Source organism: Alexandromys fortis, unplaced genomic scaffold (genome assembly GCF_014885135.2).
Source record: "Alexandromys fortis isolate MF-2015 unplaced genomic scaffold, M_Fortis_MF-2015_v1.1 scaffold_9, whole genome shotgun sequence".
NCBI lineage: Eukaryota > Metazoa > Chordata > Mammalia > Rodentia > Cricetidae > Alexandromys > Alexandromys fortis.
In genome coordinates, this window is record NW_026067892.1 from 18,121,939 (window position 1) to 18,145,664 (window position 23,726).

At 44.1% G+C, this 23,726-nt stretch overlaps 1 protein-coding gene and 1 long non-coding RNA gene across 2 annotated transcripts; both read left to right on the forward strand.

Annotated features, from left to right (window-relative positions):
- The first annotated feature begins 3,720 nt into the window (after positions 1-3,720).
- Positions 3,721-22,056, forward strand: Kifbp (kinesin family binding protein). The gene is made up of 7 exons (XM_050142215.1): positions 3,721-4,200; positions 7,864-7,962; positions 11,805-11,884; positions 12,168-12,351; positions 15,689-15,773; positions 17,574-17,689; positions 20,642-22,056. Exons 1-7 carry the CDS (start codon positions 3,787-3,789, stop codon positions 21,515-21,517), a joined length of 1,854 nt encoding a protein of 617 aa, XP_049998172.1. The 5' UTR covers positions 3,721-3,786; the 3' UTR covers positions 21,518-22,056.
- On the forward strand, positions 12,359-14,768 carry LOC126501524 (uncharacterized). Its single transcript, XR_007591706.1, has 2 exons — positions 12,359-12,535; positions 14,671-14,768. It is a non-coding gene; the product is annotated as an uncharacterized lncRNA (long non-coding RNA).
- Positions 22,057-23,726: the final 1,670 nt, after the last annotated feature.

Here is a 23,726-nt window from a genome sequence, read left to right on the forward strand (position 1 = left end):
ACAGAATTCTAAGAGACAAAACTAAAAGTCCTTGCCAACATCTTGAGCACGTAGAGGGGAGCATGTAGAGGGAGCTCTATTTTGATTATGCTTAGCCTTGATTTATGTCTGGAACCCTGAGTGGGGTGATGCAGTGAGCCTGCCAAGTCCTTTGATCTGTTTTGTACAAAAACTGAAGCTTTACAGAAGTAAAATTGCAGCAGATTCTCACTACACAGTGTGTCTGTCATTCCCTTGCGTCGTATCCTGGCTATCCTATCCTTCACCCTGTTCTCCCGTGGATAGCGGTCTCCAAGAGGGACGGTCCGTGGCACATTCCAGTAGGCAATTTTATACAAATTCATTTCTCAAAACGAGTCATACATTCAGTTTGTGAGTTGCTTTCCTCCCCTCACATCCTGTTTACCTTTCTGTGTATAGGAATCTGGTATGGCCTATTTGCTCTTGCCCTCTTTATGAACTGTAGAGGTGGCTCGGTGGTTAAGAGCACTGGCTGCTCTTGGGGAAGATTCCCAACAACCACATGATGGCTCACAACCATTTGTAATGAGATCTGGCGCCCTCTTCTGGCCTGTAGGCATACATGGAGACAATACTGTATACTTATATTAATCTTTAAGAAAAATAGTATTACATTTATTTTAATAAACTTTGTTTTCAAGACAGGTACTCACTATGTAGCTCTGGCTGTCCTGGAAAGTGTATACCAGGTTGGCCTTGAACTCATGAACATTCATCTGCCTTTGCGTCTCAAATGCTGTAATAAATTTTATTTAAGGGGCTGGAGAGATGGCTCAGTGGTTAAGAGCATTGCCTGCTCTTCCAAAGGTCCTGAATTCAATTCCCGGCAACCACATGGTGGCTCACAACCATCTGTAAAGAGGTTCTGGTGCCCTCTCCTGGCCTGGAGACGTACACACAGACAGAATATTGTATACATAATAAATAAATAAATAAATAAATAAATAAATAAAATAAATTTTATTTAAAAAAAAAGTTTGGTAGCCGGGTGGTGGTGGCGCATGCCTTTAATCCCAGCACTTGGGAGGCAGAGGCAGGCGGATCTCTGTGAGTTCGAGACCAGCCTGGTCTACAAGAGCTAGTTCCAGGACAGGCTCCAAAACCACAGAGAAACCCTGTCTCGAAAAACCAAAAAAAAAAAAAAAAAAAAAATTTTGGCAAACAAAATCATCACACACCAAAATTAACCAGAGTCTATGCAATTTAATAAACATCCAGCTAAAATTGGCATTGGAAATGAAAGTTGGGAAGTTTCTGAAGTTTCACACTTTAGGTGTTATATTTTATGTATTCATGCACCACTGTTGTATGACTAAACTAGCTGGTGAGGCAAAGTTGGGGAATCCATGGTGCAGACACCACCAAAGTCCAACTTGGTGAACAAGGGAGTTTTATTGGAGTACCTTACAGGAGCTGTATCACCAAAACCCACTGAAGCATGCATGACCACTCACAAAGCTCAGAACCTGGAGGACACTGCACAGCCTGCTAGCAGCTCAACAAATTGTAGAGTGTCCCTCCCCGATGCCTCGATTGTGAACCTCTTCCAGGCATCTTGGCTGATCTCACTCTGCAGCTCAGCTTCACTTAGTCTGGGAGGGATTTGGTCTTTATTGCTTACTCTGGCAGGAAGAACCTAGTGAATCCGATCAATCTCAGGGACTTCCTGAAGCTTTTTAAGTTGTCTACGTCCCTGCTTAAGGAACTTCCCCTAAGGGTGGAGAGAAAACTTAAAACAACAACCACCAAACCCAATATCTAACAGAACTAGAACTAGAGAAACTTGCCTCGTATTCTTTTCATAACCCAGGCAGACTACATGAGACTTTACCTGACACAAAAACTGGGGTCGAAGACAAAAGCCAGTGATCCCTTGTGTATCTCAAGGTGCTTGGCACAGCCGGTGCTTGATAGTTGAAATGTCCGCTCCATTTGAATGGGCTCACTTGGGAAGGTATGGCATGAGAAGTCATGCAGGAATGACTACATCCTACGGGGTTGAAATGAAAACAGGGCTGGAAAGAAGCTCAGCAGTTAAGGCTCGCTCACTGGTTTTCCAGAGGACCCAGGTTTAATTCCCAGTACCCACATGACAGCTCACAACTGTCTGTGACTTCAGTTCCAGGGGACCTGACACCCTCACACAGACATATATGTATGGAAAATAATACACATTAAAGAAAATAGAGCAAGTGCATTTTATATTCATGACCTTCAATCAAAGGTTATTGAGGGCTGGTGAGATGAATCAGTGGTTGAATCCTGTCACCGAGCCTGAAGACCTAAGTTTGAACTACAGAGCCCACCCACGTAATGGAGGAGAACCTATTTCTGGAAGCCATGCATAGTGGGACACAAGCACATTGACACACGTGCACACAAATTGAAATAAAAACATTTCGTTAACTAAACTTCATTAAACTTTTTAAAAAACTGTAAGAGGTTATATCTTTTTAAAAAATATTTCTTATTGTTTATTTTATGTGCACTGGTGTGAAGGTGTCAGATCCCCTGGAACTGGATCTTCAGACCATGAGCTGCCATGTGGGTGCTGGGAACTGAATGTGGGTCCTCTGGAAGAGCAGTCAGTGCTCTTAACCGCTGAGCCATCTCTCCAGCCCCAAAAGGTTATATCTTAAACTGAGTTTGGTGGAACACTAATCCCGGTACTTGGAAGGCAAAGGCAGGAGGATTACCATGAGCTCAAGGCAAGCATGTGCTATGTTGGAACTACCAGACCAACCAGGACTATAGAACAAAACCTTTTCTAATCCTAACCCTCTGGAGGCAGAGGCAGGCTGACCTCCAGGACAGCCAAAACTACATAGAGAGATCCTGTCTTTAAAAGTAAATAAAAATATAAATATTAATGAATAAGCCCCCACAGGGGCACACCCATAAATCTCTGCACTTCAGATGTAGGGTGTGGTGCGGGTGAACAGGACGATGTTGAGTTTGAGGTTAGCATGGGCAAAATAGTAGAAAGACATCTCAAAAATATGGTTGAAGCATAGTAGGAGTTTATTGCTTGCTAACTTGAAGTAAGGTCTCACGCCTACGAAACCTAAAGATGATTGCCATCATGCTTGGCACAGAGCCTTTATAAATTTCGTAGGGCGGTTGGAGGCGGGGTGAGACGGCTCAGTGGGTGAAGTTTGTTGAGGCTAATAAGCCTGAGGAGGACCTGATCCCTGAGATCCACACGGTGAAAGGAGAGTCAGACGGTGAGAGGAGACACCTAAAAGTTGTCCTCTGACCTCCACATGCACTCCGTGGTACACGTTCCCTCCAGATATAATTAACGCAGTAATAGCCTAGTATCCTAATACTGAACAATCCCTACCTACCTACTAAGCAATTAACTAAGCTAAGTTAGAGATTAACAGTATCCTGAATTTCACTTAGGCATTGAACCCTTGGTCTCATACCCGGTAGGCAAGTGCCCTATCCCTAAGCCTTCTAATTCTGAACATTTTTATATAAACTACATCCATCTTTCGGGGATGAAGCGCGAGGAGCCGCACCACACCTGGCACAGCTGACGGCTCAGTCCTCCTCCCGGACAGCTTCGTTTCCCTGACGACGGCTGTTGTGGCGACCAGCACGACCTCCTATTGGCTAAGGCCTAGCGTCTCGCGCTCCCCCTCCACCGATTTCATTGGTCGGCGCGCCACAGTCACGACGTGTCGTAAGTGAAGTGTCGCAACGCGGAGGCCTCCGGTGTCTGGTCCTCTGGCAGGGAGGTGGCCGTCTGCTCAGGCCGCGATGGCGGGCTCCCTTGGACCAGAGATCCGGGAAAAGTTCCAGGCGGCGCTGGCCCTGTCACGGGTGGAGCTGCACAAGAATCCGGAGAAGGAGCCGTACAAATCTAAATACAGCGCGCGCGCGCTGTTGGAGGAGGTGCGCGCTCTTCTGGGCCCGGCTCCCGAGGACGACGACGAGCGGGCTGCCGACGATGGGCCGGGGGACCAGGCCCTGGGCGCGGCCGAGCCGCGGGAGGCCGAGGGCCCGGGGGAGCAGCGGGCGCTGCGGCTCGCGGTGATCGAGTTCCACCTTGGCGTGAACCACATCGACACAGAGGAACTGTCTGCTGGAGAGGAGCATCTGGTCAGGTGCCTGTCGCTACTGCGCCCCTTCCGCCTGTCGCTTGGCTGCGTGTCTCTCTACATCCAGGCGCAGGTGAGATGCCGAGGCGGAGCTCACTCGGCGTCCAAAATGCCCCTCCTGGCTGGGGTTGTCTTAGTTGGTTCAGTCCCCAGTATCGCAGAACCCCGGGCCTGGAATCCCAGCACTTGGAAGGCTGCGGCAGGAGAATTGCTACGAGTTCCTGGCTAGCCTGGGCTACAGAGTGAAGCTTAGTCTCTCTCTAATTTATCTTAACACCTACTCACCATCTGCCTGCGAACTCCCTCTGTGCTCTCAGCGCCCACTTCAGCCTCACTTGCTGCCTTCCTTAGTCCTGGGCAGAACGTTAGCGGCTGTGCTTTTCCAACCCCTTGGCCAGCCCAGTTTCATTCTAGTAAGAAAAATCTAACTTGACTTAAATGGAATGAAAATGACAAGGGATGGCAATAATCCAATCTTGGTTCAAAATAAAATGTCCCAAATCTTCAACTCCACTCTTAACCACATTGTTTTGTTGGGTCAGCAAGGAATTCCCACCTATTCCTCATAATGTGTCTCAAGATCTCCTTTTAGTAACTATTTTTTTTGTTTGTGTTTACACAGGGCTTCATGTGTTCGATGCTGACCTTTATCTTCTTGTCTCCTTGAGTGCTAGAATCCTCCCTCCCTTTTTACTTTCAGACAGGGTCTTGTTTTGTAGCCCAGGCTGGCCTTAACCCATGATCTTCCCCCCTCAGCTTACTTACAGGAATGGGCCACCATGACTGACTCTTGTTTTAGTAACGTTCCTTGGTCCAAACTGATCTCTCCTTCCAACCGTCATTGTTTTATAACACCACACTGTGAATTATGCTTATTGTTACTAAAAGGCTAATTGCCTGAGAGCCAGGCAAAAAGCAGGCAATCAGACTTCTGAGGATGCCTGGGGAAAAAGGACGGAGTCAGAGAGGCGCTAACCAGCCATTCAGCTGCAGAGAAAGCAGAATGTGTAGAAATGAGGCAACAAGCCACGAGCAACGTGGCAATACATAGATTAGTAGAAATGGATTAATTTAAATGTCTGCGCTAGTTAGTAATAGGCCTGAGCTATTGGCTGAGCATTTATAATTCATATTCATTCTTTGATTTGGTTATTTGGGACTGGGCAGTTGGAACAGGAAACATCCTCTTAAAATACTTTGTCTCATAGGGTGCATGGCTTATTAAGAAGCAAGTCTGACAATTCTGCTTTGAGGAACCTAACACTTCAAAACTCAAATACTGGCCGGGTGGTAGTGGTGCATGCCTTTAATCCCAGCACTCGGGAGGCAGAGGTAGGCTGATCTTTGTGAGTTTGAGGCCAGCCTGGTCTACAAGAGCTAGTTCCAGGACAGGAACCAAAAGTTACGGAAAAACCCTGTCTCAAAAAAATCCAAAAAGAAAAAAAACAAAACTCAAATAGTGGGTAGAGGTTTCCATGCCCTTGGGTGTAGCTCAGTGGTAGAACATTTACCTAGTGCTCCAGGTTTCATCTCCACACTCTGGAAAAAAAAATATACAAATAACGTCTGACTCCCTGGTGCTGGATTAGTCTCTTAGGCTTTCAGATATTTTCATCCTACATACAGTCCACTTGTGCTCATATATGTGAACCAGGGAATATTGACTAAAATTGATTGAGTAGGTAAGCCTTAAGGGAAAGTCTCAAAACTTAGAAAGAAATTGTATGTCATATTCTTTTATCATGGCTCGATAAAATTAAAGGTCTAATAATAGCAATAGTATTAGTAATAATAATAACAAGCACTACCTATACTTTTTTGCTTGCTACTTACATCTCCAGTAGGTGGTACAGACAGGGACATTTTTATATATTCATTCATACATGAGTGAGTTAAATGTATAAGATGTTCAGTTTGAACACTTAAGCCAGCTGTTGTCAACACATACCTTTAATCCCAGCACCTGGTAGGCAATGGCAGGAGGATCTTTGTGAATTTGAGGCCAGTCTAGTCTATATAGTGAGTTCCAGGACATCCAGGGCTATACAGAGAAAAACTGTCTCTAAAAACCAAAAGAAAAAGCAAGAAAACAGCAACAACAACCAAAACCCACTTCAGCAATTACCAAGTTACACTTGAACTCTGTGTGGTGGTGGTTCTGCACTGGCAGCTTGACTGGAGTAGGAATCACCTAAAGAAGCCTCTTTGGCTACATCTGTGAGGGTATTCCAAAGAGATTCACTTAGCTGTGGATGGCAGCATCTCTTGGGAAATGCCAACATTTTTTTCTATACCAAGTGTGGATTCAGTGAGACCAGCCACATCACACTCCGGGCCCTGTGCCGTCCATGACATTTCTCCAAACTGATCCCAAATAAACCCTGTATTTGAACAGTTGTTTTTGTCGGGGCCCTTTGGCACAACAGCAAGGAAGTCAACCTGTCAAGTTTTCCAAGGGTTAAAACCTTTGGAGGGCTTGGAGAGATGTCTTGGGGTGAAGGTGCTTTTTGCTAATCCTAACATCTTGAGTACAGTCCCAGGACCCACGTGTTGAAAGTGGAGAACCAACTACTGTGTGTAGCCCTCTGCATGCACCTCCAGTGCAAACACACCTACACACATGCATATGATAAATGGAAATTAACACACAGCTTTTTGAAAGGGTTTTAAACCTTAAACATTAAAGTTATTCCACTATTTCAGTATCATGGAACCCGTACATAATATAACGAGTCTGTCTGCAGTGTATACTGTATTTGATTGATTTTAAGGTACAAGTTTGACAACTTGGTATATCTGAAATAAGAATGTCTCCTCACCAGGATTGGAGAGATGGCTCAGAGGTTAAGAGCCCTGGCCACTCCTCCAGAGAATGGGGATAGGATTCCCAGCACCCATATAGAGGCTCACAGTCATCTCTAACTCCAGTCCCAGGGGATCCCACACCCTCTTTTATCTTCCACATGCATGCAGGCAAAATACCCTTAAACATAAAATTAAAAAGAAATAATCAAATAGCATTGTTAGCCAATCTAATCCTTGTATACCTGAGAGCCCAGTTCAACAAAGCAAGAAACAGTAAGGTAAATATGTTGTACTTGAGCTACACAGAGCCAAGAGTAGTATCACACACCTTTAATCACAGCACTCAGGAAACTGAGGCAGGCGGACTTCTGTGAGTTTCAGGCCAGTCTCTATATAGAAGATTTAGAACAGGCAGGACTATATAGTGAGAACCTGTATAAAGCAACAAGAAACCTAAAAAATGCATGTACACATACACCTCATAAGTTATATTAGTAGTTGTCCTGTACATAAGACTTAACTAGTTACAATATTTTTAGAAATTTAAAAATAACCTTGGGAACTAATAGTTTTAAAAGGAGTCTCAAATATGATCAGATATGAAGAGGTCATTATCCTGGCATTCATTTATAGGTTTGTGTTAGGTAATTTTTTTGTAACTGTGATCAGTATTCTTGGCATAGGCACTCAAAGGGAGAAATGGCTTGTTTTGGAAGATTTCATCCAACTTTGCTCAGCCACATGGACTCTGGCTGTTGTAGCCCAACAGAGCAGGACTTCAGCTCATGAACAGGAAGCAAAGTGGCAAAAACAAAGAGGGCCATATTAATAAAAACCCACTGCCATTTTGTCAGGAAATACTGACTTTGAAACTATGAATCTTTTTAAATGGATATATTCAATGACTGTCTTCCCATTCCTTGCTTTCCAGAATAACCTGGGTATCCTGTGGTCTGAGAGAGAAGAGATTGAAACTGCACGGTCCTACCTGGAGTCATCAGAAGCACTGTACAATCAGTACATGAAAGAGGTATGTTACGTGGCAGACAAAAATTCTCATTGACAATGAACTAATCATGAATTAATACCAGAATTCCTTATTCACAGGAATTATTATTAATTATTAAGGGATGGCTTCCTTTATAAAGTGCTTGCCATACAAGCATGAAGACCTGACTTTGGCCCCCAGAACCCACATAAAGAGCTGGGTGTTGGGTGTTGTCGTGCATGCTTGTAATGCTAGTGCTGGGGACTCAGGGACAGGTGACCCTCGAGCTCGGGGGCCAGCCAGCCTAGCCAAGTCAGCAATTCCCAAGCCAATGAGAGACCCTGGCACAAAAAAAGCAAGGTGTTGCTTCTGGGGAACTCGTGAAGTTGACCTTTGTCTTCCACAAGCACATGCAACATGCATGCACGTACACACAAGAATTTTCCATTCATGATAATTTTTTAGTATGCCTGGGAATTTCTTTCTTTTTTTAAAAAAAATATTTATTTATTTATTATGTATACAATATTCTGTCTGTGTGTACGTCTGCAGGCCAGAAGAGGGCACCAGACCCCATTACAGATGGTTGTGACATGGTTGCTGGGAATTGAACTCAGGACCTTTGGAAGGGCAGGCAGCACTCTTAACCACTGAGTCATCTCTCCAGCCCCCCTCCCCCGGGGAATTTCTTTTTAAAGCTGTCTGAAATTACTGCATATTGAAGACTGAGGTTCTTAAAAGTAATTCTTGGTAGAGCATAATGGCAAAGATGGTCTTAATATAATCATAAAGGAAATACTCTAATGTTATCCAAACATACCATTTGAATATTTTCGTATTAATTTATTTTAGATTTATTTCCGCTTGTGTATATGAGTGTTTGCTGTATGTATATATGTGTACTACGTGCATGCCTTGGAAGTCAGAAGGCATCAGACTCCTTGGAACTGGAGTTGCAGATAGTTTTGGAACCACTCTGTGGGTGCTGGGAACTAAACCCAGCCTGATCTCTGCAAGAGCAGCCAGTTCTCTTAACCACTGAGCCATCTCCAGCTCAGTTTTGGATGTAGACTACTGATTGTATTTTTTTTCACTGAAGACAGTACTTTGAGGGAAAGCAGCTATACACTATATCTGAAACTCAACAATACATCTGAAATCTTTGTGGATGTGTTTTGCTGCTGTGGTGTGCACATCAGAGTCACCCGAGGGACCTGTGAAGCCTCAGTAGGCCATGTAGGTGCCTGTGTTCCCAGCAACTTGAAGTTGAGGGAGGAGCTTGAGTTCAAAACCAGCAAGACTCTGTCTAAACCAAAACCAAAGTCTCAACAGACCAGGCTTCTGGGCCATCTGCGGCTGTTCTGGGCTGCGGCCTGAGAGTGCGCTTTTTAACAAGGTGACATTTATGCTGCTGCTGTGATGACCATGTTCTGAAACCTGCTCCAGGGCCATGTTTTTCCTGACGATATTCCCCCACGTCTGAAATGCAGCTTATGCAGATGAACATCTCTGAAGAAGAAGCAGAATATATATGTCTAGGATATATTTTTTAGTTTTTTATTGCAGCATGACATAAACACCAACCACATTACAACTGCAGAGTAAAGACTTAAGTTGGGACACAAAGCCAAGGCAAACAGCAGACAGGCCCTCTTCAGAGACTCTCAACAATCCTGAAGGTGATTCAGAAGGCTTTCCCCTCTCTAGCTAATGGGAATTAAGTCATGTATCATTCATGTATATAAGTAAATTAGAGATGGCTCAAAGGTTAAGTTCAATTCCCAGCAACCACATGGTGGCTCACAACCATCTGTAATGAGATCTGGTCCCCTCTTCTAGCCTGCAGACAGAACACTGTATACATAATAAACAAATAATTTTTTTTTTAGCTTTGGAGCCTGTCCTGGATCTAGCTCTTGTAGACCATGCTGGGCTCAAACTCAGAGATCCACCTGCCTCTGCCTCCTGAGTGCTGGGATTAAAGGCGTGCGCCACCACCACCTGGCTATAATTTATTTTTGTTTTATGTGCATTGACATGTATGTCTGTGTGAGGGAATCAGGTCCCCTGAAACTGGAATTGCAGACAGTTGTGAGCTGCCTTGTGGGTTCTGGGAATCAAATCAGGGTCCTCTGGAAGAGCAGTCAGTACTCTTAACCGCTGAGCCATCTCTCCATCCCAAATAAATAAATCTTTAAAGAATAAAAACCCTTTGACTAAAAGAAACTGAGGGGAGGAAAGAGTTTATTGGTTTTTACACTTCCAGGTTCCATCGCTGAGGGAAGTCAGGGCGTGAACTCAAGCAGAAACTTGAAGCCACGGTAAAATGCTGTTTACTAGCTTGTTCAGCTAGCCTTCAGGACCATTTGGCCAGTGGATTGGACCCTCCTGTTATCAACTAGTAATCAACATAATCACCTGCAGACCAATCTGATCCATCCAATTGCTCGTGCAAATGACTGTGCTGTGTCAGGTTGACAACCAGAGCTCACTGGGACAGATTCTCTCTAGGAAGTATTGGTGTGCTTGGGAACTTGATGCGTTCAGTTAAAAGCAAAGATGAGGTTGGAGGCAAAGCTCAAGGAATAGACAGTGTGCTTAGCATGTGCTAGACTCTGGGTTCATTCCCAAGCACCACAAAAATGATATAGCAAGATGCAAGGATGAACTTGTAGTTGGGACTGTCCTCATAAAGGGTCAACATTTATGTCCGGACAGAAGCCTTGTTTGTGGAGAGTAACACTGTCACCCTGAAAGCCTTATGAGGGAGGATAGGTGCTGTAACTGCCTGCTTTTCGTAGACAAGGAAACGGCGTAGGAGGTTGGCTTTCCTAAGACAGGAAGCAGTGTGATTGATCCCTGCTTCTTATTTAATTGCTGAAAAGTCATGTTAACCCTTAACATATCTCTGAGTGGGAGGCCAGGCTACAGAGCGAGTTCCAGGACAGCCAGGGCTACACACACGAGACACACTGTCTTAGAAACAAAACAAAACAAACAAAAAAACCACTTTGCTTGTTTCCCTGAGTTGATTTTCATTAGTAGTGGCAGTTTGAACTGTTACCTAAGAAGATAGAAATCACTATTTTTATGCATATTTTGTCTTATTATAGTTGCTTATTTGAGTGTGTGTGTGCACGCGCATCGCACGTTATAGTGGGTTCTCTTTTTCCGCCATGTGGGCTCTGGGGATCAAACTCAGGTGGTCAGGCTTGGTAGTAAGGTGGTTTTTTCATTTTTTAATTTATTTTTGAGATCATAACATAATTGTATAATTTCTCCCTTTCTTTTTTCCCTCTAAACTTATGTAAGTTTTTAAAAGAGACTTTTTAATAGACAAAACAAAATTCAATTCATTATTCAACTAAAGTGAGGTTTGGTGGCCTACACCTATAATTCTGGCATTCAGAATACAGAGACAGTAGTGGTTGGACTCTGAGACTACCTTGGGCCACACAGCGCACAGTGAGTGCTAAGCGAGCTTGATCTGCAAAGGGAGAACTGTCTTTTTCTTTTTCTTTTTCTTTTTCTTTTTCTTTTTCTTTTCTTTTCTTTTTTAAATGTACACTGGTATTTTGCCCACATGTGTGTCTGTGAGGGAGCCAGATTCCCCGGAACTGGAGTTACACACAGTTGTGAGCTGTCTTGTTGGTGCTGGGAATTGAACCTGGGTCCTCTGAAGAGCAGCCAGTGTTCTTAATCTTTGAGCTGTCTCTCCAACAACAAGACCATGTCTTTAAAAAATAATATATGCACATACCAGCCTGAGTTGCAGTTCCATGCTGAGGCTACCTCAGACGAAGGTCATTTCTGCAGACCCGCCACAAGAGAGCGCTTGGGGTTTGTGTTCAGAAGCTGAAGAGCTGTCTGCTCTTTAACCACAGATTGGGAGCCCGCCTCTTGACCCGACGGAGCATTTCCTTCCTGAAGAAGAGAGACTCACCGAGCAAGAGAGATCAAAAAGGTTGGTCTTCATTGAGCCCACAGGCGTGCCCCGCAGTCTGGCTGGGTCCTTGCTTGGGGTGCACAAATGCTGTTTGCTGCTGCATGGCACTCCTCCTCCTCCAGGGTACAGTGAGGATTCTATGTACATAAAACCTCCATTGTCACTTACAAGTTACATGACTTTGTTCAACTCTGAGACTCAGTTTCCTTGTTTGTCAGATAGAGCCAAGGGCTCAACTCAAATATCTGAAATTTCCTTCTAAATTGTAAGTGATTGTGTAAGTCACTGTTTTCCTTCACAGATTTGAGAAGGTTTATACTCATAACTTGTATTACCTGGCTCAAGTCTACCAGCACATGGAAATGTTCGAGAAAGCTGCTCATTATTGCCACAGCACACTCAAACGCCAGCTTGAGCACAATGCTTACCATCCCCTGGAGTGGGCCATCAACGCTGCCACCCTGTCCCAGTTCTACATCAATAAGGTCAGTGTCCCAAAGTAGTTCTCCGGCAGGGCCAGCAGTGAGTGCCGTAAAAGCAGGTAGCTGCTATTTGTTGTTTAAAACTTGGTGTAGAATGCAGCCAGCTGCTTTGGCAAAACAGTATTGGAGTACTTTGTTCCACGAATACTTTGTTTTTAATATTTATTTATTATGTATACAATATTCTGTCTGTGTGTACATCTGCAGTCCAGAAGAGGCCACCAGATCTCATTACAGATGGTTGTAAGCCACCATGTGGTTGCTGGGAATTGAACTCAGGACCTTTGGAAGAGCAGGCAATGCTCTTAACCGCTGAGCCATCTCTCCAGCCCCCCACGAATACTTTTGAATCTTTAAAAAAAAAAGTTTCTGTTTGAGAATTTCATGCCATACATTTTGATCTTGATCTTTCCCCTTCTCTTACCGTTGAGTCTTTAACATGCTGCTAGCCCTCCATGACAGGGACCTAACATCAGTTCTGTCTGGCTGTTAGCACACTTTTCATTTCACTCTTGCTGTGTGGTATCTTAAATTGCAGATTTTTATCTTGTTACAGATACAACTTTATCTTCATGTAATGCTAATCTCAAAACTGTGAGAATTTGTCTGCGGAAATTGACGGTTAAATGTGGGCTTTGATAAAAGCATACGGTGTGTTTCAGTTGCTGTTCAGAATTAGCCACTCTCTAATAATCACTTTTGATGTTGGGACTGTGTGCTGAGCCCTAGAGTCCCAAGTTTTATGGCACCCTTCTGAACTGTCACATAGAGACAAGTGTGAACCTCAGGCTGCTTGTCCAAATCACTTAGCGTTGAGTTGTATTTTGCATACACTCATTTTTTTTCAGTACTTTAGTTTTAATATTAACACCCCCCCCTTACTGTTTTTTGGAGTCAGGGTGTTGCTGTGTATCCCTGGCTGGCCTGAAAGTTGCTATATAGACCAGGGTGGCCTGGAACTCAGAGGTGTCTGCCTGCCTCTGCCTCCCGAGTACCGTGGCTAAAGCATGTGCCACTGTGTCCGGCACAGAAACTATTGCTATTTGGAGCTCTGGTTCCCAGAGCACCGACATTTGGAAATTCTTAGCCCATCAGCATCCCTCTTGCTCCTCTGGTGGCCTACTGCCTTCCCCTCAGCCTTTTCCTTACTATGCCTGCTAGCTGGTCTGTAAACATGCCCTGTGTTTACAGTGTTGTCCCACACAGTGTCACTCAGAAACACTATTGGGAGAGAAAGGGCAGTGTTGACTGTGGCATCGCTTCTAGGAGTTTGGTTTAGGATCAGGCACGGAGTAAGACTTTTTGCATTCAAACTGAACTCCTGTGACTCCATTTCAGCATGTCCATCAAGAGGCCCCTCTGTCAGCTCCTTCCCTCCAGCTGTTGAGGTTCCATTGTGTGCTCCATTTAGTAACTTTACTGATGTGGGATTCCCCTCTGTATGTTGGTGACTATCATTGGCTAATAAAGGACTGCTTTGAGCCTATAGCAGAGCAGGGCAGAAAGAGCTAGGCAGTCAAAACTAAAGTGAATGCTGGGAGAAAGAAGGGTGGAGTTAGAGAGAATCCATATAGCCCCACTGAAGACAGATGCTGGAACTTTGCCAGTAAGCCACAGCCATGTGGTGATTCACAGATTACTAAAAATGGGTTAGATTAATATGTAAGAGTTAGCTGATAAGCTAGAACTAATAGGCCAAGCTGTGATTTAATTAATATAGTTTCTGTGTGATTATTTTGGGGCTAAGCAACCAGGAACTAACTAATGGCCTCTATTTAACACTTTACATTTCCTTGTTTAGTATGGTTTTAACTAACACCTAAAACTCCATGGATATTCATAGTACAGCAGGTGAGTCTCTCCTGCACCACACCTTTATTTTTTTTTCCTTTTTCTTTTTTCTTTTTTTTTTTTTTTTGGTCCAAATCACAACCAGCTAAGTTCTGTCACAAAAAAAGAGATTTAAACTATGTTTGAAAGTGATGTTCAGCTGTGCGGTGGTGGCGCATGCCTTTAATCCCAGCACTTGAGAGGCAAAGGCAGGCGGATCTCTGTGAGTTCGAGGCGAGCCTGGTCTACAAGAGCTAGTTCCAGGACAGGCTCCAAAGCTACAGAGAAACCCTGTCTTGAAAAACCAAAAAAAAAAAAAAAGTGATGTTATATCTTAGTCACTCCAGAAATATCTGTCCCCACAAATGAGTTGAAAATGGAGTTTAGGGGCTGGAGAGATGGCTCAGAGGTTAAGAGCACTGACTGCTCTTCCGGAGGTCCTGAGTTCAATTCCCAGCAACTACATGGTGGCTTACAACCATCTGTAATGAGATCTGGTGCCCTCTTCTGGCCTGCAGGCATACATGGAGGCTGAACACTGTATACATAATAAATAAATAAATCTTTAAGAAAAAAAAAAAGAAAGAAAATGGAGTTTAGTCAATAGGGTGCTTGTCTACTATGCAGGAGACCCTGGGTTCAGTACTGGACTATGCAAAAAACAAAACAAACAAAACCAGAAAGTGATGTTATTTGTATTGTTACCATCTCCATCTTCTTCGGTCTTGCTGCTCTTCAAGTCCCATGTTAACCTGCTACCCGCAGAGCACAAGGCTGTCTCTGTCTTCAGCAGTGACTGCTCATAGGAAGACAGTCTAGACAGAGCTAAAGTGGTAATGATGGGTAAGACACTGTAGGGGGCCAAGAATGTTTCTTCATGTGAGCTGTAACTGTCTTACCGTTGGACTTCATACCAACATGTGCAGGTATGGATGCTGCTTGTCTCTTGATACCCATGGCACCCGACTATTCTTTACGAGAGCTCCGAATTCAGTGTGGAGGCAAGGTGTATTACTGTTGAAATTCTATCAACCACATCAGTCTTTCAAACTAACTGATAGGAAGCACATTCTCTTCCGTTCAGAAGATAAACTTTAACTTGATTCTGCCAGACCCCGCATTTTGAATGACAGATGATGACAGGTATTTGATGTTTAACACAGAGATGTTCTTGAAGTGTCTTTTCTATGCCCAGATTTGAATCTTGAATTCCTTGTGAGTATTGATGAAGTAGTTCCATAAGTTCATTTGTAGAAATCCCTTGACTTGAAAACTTGATGGGAAGCCTCCTTGTCATGTCGCCTCCCTCCAAAGGTTTGAAAAGGCAGGAATGAGCCCTCAGTCCTCTGACAGAGTGGATACAGAGTACCAGATAATGTTGTTATCCATAGCAGCGCTACTGGGTCCCTTTAGTGGGGTCCTTTTCCTGATAGTACAGCTATGTTATTAGAACTGTTATTGTAAACAAGACTGTCATAGTTAGATTTTCTTGTGCTTATTTTCCCAACAGCTCTGCTTTATGGAAGCCAGGCATTGTCTGTCTGCAGCTAATGTTATTTTTGGTCAAACTGGAAAGATCCCAGCTACAGAAGACAGTAAGTTTGTGTGTGCATCTCATGATACAGTTTCTCACTATGACAGTCTTGTCCACACTGATCTTGAACTCAGTGTCCTCCCACTGTAGCTTTCTAAGCACTGTAATGACAAATACGCCATACCCGGCTTCTATATAACCTCAAACCTGTGTGAATTCTGAGTGTATGTGTGTGAGTGCTCTGTCTGCAGGGCTGTATGTGTGCCACATGTGTGCATGATGCCTGTAGAGATCAGAAGAGGGTATCTCATTCCATTCAACCCAAGTTAGATGGTTGTGAGCCACAGTGTGGGTTCTGGGAACGGAGCTAGGGTCCTCTGCAAAAGTAGCAAGAACTCTTAACCACAAAGCCCTTAGATTTGAAACTCTTGTAAGCTTTAGAAAAGTTGTAAGAACAGAATTCCATATGCCTTCCTCTAAATGCATCATTTTCAATATTTGTGATTCTCTATCCATTTTTTTCTGACCCATTTAAGATGAGTTTTTATAGACATCTTTCGACTGTAATACTTCAGTACATCGTTTCCTAAGAATTAGAATATCTTCAATAAGACATAATGACTCATGCCTGGAATTCCAGCATTCCAGAGACTGAGGCAGGAGGAGTGCCACAAGTTTTAGGCCAGCTTGGGCTATGTAACAAATTTCAGGTCAACTCAGACAATAGCATAAGACCCTATCATGAAAAAAAGAAATCTCTCTCCCCCTCCCCCTCCGCCTCCGCCTCTCTCTCTCTCTCTCTCTCTCTCTCATATGGGACCGTTAGCAGCTTCAGGAAATGCAGCACCATGACAGTTCTCCTGTCTGCAGTGAATGTTTCTGTTGTCAGCTGTCCTCTAATGTCCTTCCTAGAGAAGCTTTTCCCGTCTCTGTCGTACAGCTCAGGAGTGCACGTTGCCTTCAGCTGTGGGGTCGCCTTAGTCCTCCTGTCCTCTGGGGCAGTTGCCAGCCTCTGCCTTTTCATCGTGTCTTTTTAAGGCCATGGGCTGGTTACTATGTAGGATTCCCGTTACTTAGGGTTTGTGCGATGTTTCCTTCCACCGTGATTGAGATTTTGGTCAGGATACTACTTATGTAAGGGCTGTCTCCTCACACTGTCTTTCTTCACCATGGGGCTTTTGTTTGGTTGCGTGTTTGTGTGTATGTGATGCAGCATTGAAGCAAGGGCCTGTGTGTGCTAGGCAAGCTGGTCCCAGTGCAGGGGCTGGGAGGGGTCGGGGAGAAAGGTGAAAACAACAGTGTCCATGTTTTCCACATGATTTCTATCAGCATACAAAAACATTGTTGGATATGACATTTGCCAGAAATAATTTGTCAATTTTTATTTAAAATACTTTAAGTTGTGTAAACTGTTTAACCTAGTAAATTACATTTCTGGAAAACAGCCCAGATTCTAGGTAGATGTATGTATAGGAATCTGCAGCCTAGATTTGTTCATAATAGGAAGGATTTAAAACAGTATATTTCCTCTCCCAGAAGAATGGCTGAAATAGGAAATAGCTGTTTAATTGTGTGTAATGGTGTATTAGAAATTAAGTTCAGGAGTTGGTAATGATAGGGTCAGAATTTTAGTAGCATGCTATATGAAGAAAAAACTATTTAAAAGTAAATATCCATTGTAGCCTTAGTTTTTACCTGCAGAGAAAGCGTAAGAAACTCAGTGAGGCTCTGCAGGCGCAGCCCCGAGTGCTGCACAGCTTAGTGAGGGTCTGCCGCTGTGCAGTCAGGGAAGGGGAAGTAACAGAGGACAGTGTGCAGCGCAGATAGCTCTGACCAGCTGACAGGCCGCCTGGGCTTTCAGATCCTGAAGCCGAAGGAGACGTGCCAGAGCTTTACCATCAAAGAAAAGGGGAGATAGCACGATGTTGGATCAAGTACTGCTTGACGCTGCTGCAGAACGCCCAGCTCTCCATGCAGGTATGCACATGGAAATTGCCTTTGGCTTTGTGGTTTTTGCAAATTGTGTGTATATGTGTGTGTTTTAGGTACCTGTGTGTGTGCAGGGGATAAACTTGGTTTTTTTGAGATAGAATCTCTCACTGGACCTGGGGCTTGGTGATTAGATTATGCTGGCTAGAGGGCAGCAGGTTGCTGGGGTGCACCAGTCTCTTCCCTGCCAGCACTTAGGTTACAAGTGCTTGTCACCACTAGGTGGTGGTGCACACCTTTAATCCCAGCACTTGGGAGGCAGAGGCAGGCGGATCTCTTTGAGCTCTGGTCTACAAGAGCTAGTTCCAGGAAGGACATATTCCAAAGCAACACAGAGAAATTCTGTCTCAAAAAAAAAACCCCAAGTACTGCTTGCCACCTTCCTCAGCTCTTTTGTATGGACCCTAGGGATCCAATCTGGTTCCCCAGGCTTTCGTGACTAGCACGCTCCTGACTAACCTACCTCTTCAGCCCTAGGTGTATTATTTTTAACAGTCTCACTCCACAGTTTAAACCAGCTCCTCCTTCAGCCACCTGGGATAACAGTACCTGGATAACGGGTGTGCACTACACTTGGTAAGGGCCACACACAGAATACCACCGCTTTCTGGAAAACATTCTTTTAACTAGGCTGTGGAGAGATGGGGTCAGCATCATATTTAGATTGTGACATAATTGTCCCAAGAGAGTATTTAAAAAACTAATTGTTCGCCAGGCGGTGGTGGCTCTCTCCTTTAATCCCAGCACTCAGAAGGCAGAGACAGGTAGATCTCTGTGAATTGGAGGCCAACCTGGTCTACAGAGCGAGTAGGCTCTAAAGCTACAGAGAAACCCTATCTTGAAAAAAAAAAACAAAACATGCATACAAGAATTATTCATTCAACAATTAGTTGGGGTTTTTTTTTTGCTTTGTTTTTTGAAACAGGGTTTCTTTGTAGCTTTGGAGCCTGTTCTGGAACTCACTCTGTAGACCAGACTGGCCTTGAACTGGCCAGTCTGGCCTTGAAAGAGATCCGTCAGATTAGAGGCACGCGCCACCACTGCCCGGCTTGAATGGATAATTCTTTATCCTCCACAGATACTATATTCTTCTTTTGACTTCATAAAGTCATTTAAATTCTGTTTTATAACCTGGGAATGGTGGCACATTCCAGCACTCAGGAGGTGGAACCAAGAAAATCTTTGTGAGTTTGAGGACAGTCTAGTCTACATAGTGAGTTCCAAGGCAACCAGAACTACATAGTAAGACCCTGTCTCAAAAAACCAAATAGGGGGCTCAGGTAATGACTAAGGAGTTAAAAGCATCGGCTGCTCCTCCAGAGGAGCAGGGTTCAGTTGCCAGCACCCACATGGCAGCTCCCAACCGTCGATCAGGGATCTGATAATCATCTTCCCGCAGATACCATGCACCAACCTGGTGCACAGACATGCATGCAGGCAAAATACCCATGCATATAAGATAAAAATGAAGTTAACTTTAAAAAGATTGGAAGAAAGTAAAGTCTAGGTGCGCTGTGGTGGCCTAGTCATTTAAAATGACCAAATAAGTGAATCAACAATCTCATCTGTTATCTCCTTCTGTTTGTGATTTTGTGTTTTGGTCCTGTTTTGAGACGGGGATCTCGTGCTAGTGCCGTCTGGTACAGAGCTTACTTAAGCAGTCCTTCCTGGCCTCAGACTTGTGGCAATCCTCCATCCTCAACCTTCCTAGTACTAGGATCACAGAATGCACCACCACGTCTGGCCCCTTGATTTAGTTTAGACTGCAAGTCCTTGAAGGCAGAAAGTAACGCTCACTAATTTTTGTGTCTTTGCAGTATTACCTTACAAACTGACAAAATCTTGTAGGCTCAAGACATAGTCAGTCAGTTGTTAAGTGTGGACAGAGTTAATGCAACAGTCGAGTGTAGATAGCCAGAGGCGAATCTCTGTGAGTTCGAGGCCAGCCTGGTCTACAGAGTTCCATGACAGGCTCCAAAGCTACAGAGAAACCCTGTCTCGAAAAACCACAAAAAGAAAGTATCTGAGTGTCTAAGGTAGGACTTTCAGCTGACTCAGCAGGTGAAGGTGCCACCAAGTCAGGAGTTCGATCCTCAGGACCCACATTACAATAAAAGCTTCAACCTTGTTGCACTTTGATTATTTAATATAGGTTTTTTCATTTAATTCAGTTAGTGAATTTGTGTGTGTATCCATATACATACATACATGCATAGGTAGGAGGTGAGAGGACAACATAAAGGACGTCCGTTTCTTCCACTGTGAGGGTCCCGGGGATCAATCTCAGGTTGTCAAGGCTGGTGGCAGATACCACCATATAGTATATGCTGGTCTGGGATTCACTGTGGAGCCCACCCTGGTCTCAGACTTGCAGCCATCTCTTGCCTAACTGTAGAGTTCCGTAATTACAAATGTGAGCCATCAGCCCACTGTCAGATTTTACTTTTGGGTTGACTGTCTGTCTGGAGCCTCCTATGTAGACCAGGCTGGCCTTGAACTCACAGAGGTCTGCCTGCTTCTGCCTTCCAAGTGAGGTTTTGTGATTGTTTTAAGATTTATTTATTCTATCTTACATATATGAGTGTTTTTGTATGTCTGTGTACGTGTGTGCTTGGTGCCCATGGAGATTAAAAGAGGGCATCCGATCTTCTGGAGTTGGATGGAGCACATGAGTGCTGGGAACTGAACCTAGGGCTTCTGCAAAAAAGCCATTTCTTCAGTCCCAACTCTTTGTTCATTAAGACTGGGCCTTGCTGTGTATCCCCAGCCAGCTTGCAATAATGCCATTTAGCTCAGGCTGGTCTCCATTCTGCAATCCTGCTTCTGCCTTCTGATTTCTGGCATTACAGGTCTGCTCCATCACACAGCTGGCTGAGGTTTACTCTGTAGTTTTACTTGTCAGTAAATGAGTATCCTCTTAACTATGATTTCTCCTTTTAGGATAACATTGGAGAACTTGATGTGGACAAACAGTCGGAACTCAGAGCATTACGGAAGAAGGAGCTTGATGAGGAGGAGAGCATCAGGAAAAGGGCTGTGCAGTTTGGAACTGGAGAGCTGTGTGATGCCATCTCGGCAGTGGAGGAGAAAGTGAGATACTTGAGGCCGTTAGATTTTGAAGAAGCCAGGGAACTTTTCCTACTGGGTCAACACTATGTGTCTGAGGCAAAAGAGTTCTTCCAGATTGATGGGTATGTTACTGATCATATTGAAGTTGTCCAAGACCACAGCGCTCTGTTCAAGGTGCTCGCTTTCTTTGAGACTGACATGGAGAGGCGATGCAAGATGCATAAACGCAGAATTGCCATGCTAGAGCCCCTGATTGTGGACTTGAACCCCCAGTATTATCTGTTGGTCAACAGGCAGATTCAGTTTGAAATTGCACACACTTACTATGACATGATGGATTTGAAGGTTGCTATTGCCGACAAGCTCAGGGATCCTGACTCACACATTGTGAAAAAGATCAATAGCCTGAATAAGTCTGCACTCAAGTACTACCAGCTCTTCCTAGACTCCCTGAGGGATCCGAATAAAGTCTTTCCTGAGCACATTGGGGAGGACGTTCTCCGCCCTGCCATGTTAGCTAAGTTCCGAGTAGCTCGTCTTTATGGCAGAATCATCACTTCAGACCCCAAGAAAGAGCTAGAAAACTTGGCGACCTCTTTGGAGCATTACAGATTTATTGTTGATTACTGTGACACTCACCCTGAGGCTGCCCAAGAAATAGAAGTTGAGTTGGAACTTAGTAAAGAGATGGTTAGTCTTCTCCCAACAAAAATGGAGCGGTTCAGAGCCAAGATGGCCCTGACTTAAGCCTTGTTAAAGGACAGGAAACACAACCTGAAGCATTCCCCCTCCACCCCATAGTGAGCCAGGCCCAGCTCCATGGTCGCCTTCACCACCAGAAGTGAGAGGAATGAACTCGGAGGAACCTGAGTCTATGCTAAGACCTTAAGCAGCATAAAATTAATAAATAATTTATACCTAATTATGTAATTGCCTTGCTAAGTGACAGGTGTTCTGCATTTTCCATCGCTTGTTTTCCTGTTTAAGCACAAACATTTCCTGCCATGATCTCTGACTACTAAGTCCTCTGTTGACTGGTACTTGTTGGGTTTAGCACCAGGAGCAACACCAGGCAGTGTACCTGGTAGAGAAGCCTGCTACTGTGACAGATTTGAGAAAGCTACTTCCCATAGTCATTCTCTGTAAAATACTTTCTTAAACTCCTAGATAAATTCTTCCCTTTTGAAAATACTAAAAACTTAACTTAAAATGTTGTAAAATGGCTTATCTTAATTATAAGACAAAAGGCTTTGCACTTAATAAATTTACTTGTTTCAACTAGTAAACACTTCTGTTGCCCCCTTTTTCTTGTAAGAATGTTCTTTTGAAAAGAAAAAGATTTACGCTAGGTGTTGGTGGTGCACACCTTTAATCCCAGAACTCAGGAGGCAGAGGCAGGTGGATCTCTGTGAGTTTGAGGTCTACAGAGTGAGTTCCAAGACAGGCTCCAAAACTGCTGAGAAACCCTGTTGGGGGGGGGGGAAGATTTATTTTTATGTGTGTGTATATGCCAAGTGTGTCCGTGGATCATGTGTATGCAGTGTCTATGGAGGTCAGTGGAGGGCATCCGATTCCCCTAGGACTGGAGTTCCAGACGTTGTTACTGTTGTTTGGGTACTGGGAACCAAAGAAGAAGAGCCAGTGAATTGGTCTTATTTTTGCCACCTTATTAGCTTATTCAGAGCCAAAGAATATTTTAATGGTTTAATTTATATATATATATGAATTATTCATAATAGGTTTCATTTTGACATTTTTGTACACATATATAGTGTATTTCTATCATACACACACCTGTTACCTCCTCTTGTCCCCCTCCCATTTTCTCAGTCCCCTTCCTCAGAGAAGAATATTTCATTAATAACATTGCACAGCGAGGAAACATTAAGATAGAAAACTTTACTGACTATAGTTTATCATCAAAGAGTCCCACTGTAGTTATAAACCACATCATAATTGTCATAAATATTGACATTGTTCATATGTGTTGGTCATTTAAAGAAATGCAGAATTCAGGGCTGAGGATGTGGCTTAGTGGTAGCAGTGCTTGCCTTGTGTGGCAAGGACCTGGCTTGCACTGTCAGCATCCAAGAGGGTAGGAAGGAGGATGTCGGCTCACAGTCCAGATCCATTGGAAGATTTGCTGTAGAGAATAGCCCTGTGCATGGGTTTGCTTACCTATTAGTTTGTATCCTAAAGCTCCTAAGATTCCACGACATTTCTTGTTGGCATGTGTTTACATAACCGTTGTGCTTTTCCTTTGAGATGGGTTTGCTGGGGGAACAAATCTATGAATAGCAGTCGGTGTGTAGGATTCGGTTAGAATTCACCAGTCTTCACTAAAATGCATGTGGATCAGGCTCTGTCCTCATTTTCTTAGCAGGAGACACAGGGATGAGCAGAACAGAGCCCTGTGCTCACAGAGCAGGTGAACAGAGAGCAGGGTACCGTGGGCTGAGTGGGGAGCATCCAGCGCCGATGCAAGCGCTCGTGAGGAATGCTGTTTAGCCTGGACGAGGTAGAGACCCAGAATGCAGAACCGAGCAAAGAAGAATAAAGAAGAAGGTCTTTGTTAGAGTGCTCCAGGTATGTTAGACTGAATAAGCTCTCAAAGGAACCTGGCTGGCACTTTAGAAGATGGCAGGAACGGACCTGAACCAGGGGTAGGGTAGGAGGGGAGACACCAGAAGTCAGGCGGAGGGAACTTTGTAGGTTGGGACAGTTTGCATTTTATTCTAGGTACAATGGTTCATGGATTTTTAGCAAGAGGACTGGCCAATCTGATTTGAATTTTTAAGAAACCAGCTCTTGCCAGGAGGCAGAGGCAGGCAGATCTCCATGAGTTCAAGGACATCTTGGCCTACAAGAGCTAGTTCCAGAACAGGCTCCGAAGCTACAGAGAAACCCTGTCTTGAAAAACCAGAAGGAAAAAAAGAGAGGGAGGGAGGGAGGGAGG

What these genes read in the sequence shown, in the direction of transcription:
- Kifbp (XM_050142215.1), top strand. Translation starts at nt 3,787, where the DNA reads ATGGCGGGCTCCCTTGGACCAGAGATCCGGGAAAAGTTCCAGGCGGCG. An exon ending in CTCTCTACATCCAGGCGCAG is followed by an intron (nt 4,201 to 7,863) that starts GTGAGATGCCGA and finishes CTTGCTTTCCAG; the next exon opens with AATAACCTGGGTATCCTGTG. An exon ending in ACAATCAGTACATGAAAGAG is followed by an intron (nt 7,963 to 11,804) that starts GTATGTTACGTG and finishes CTTTAACCACAG; the next exon opens with ATTGGGAGCCCGCCTCTTGA.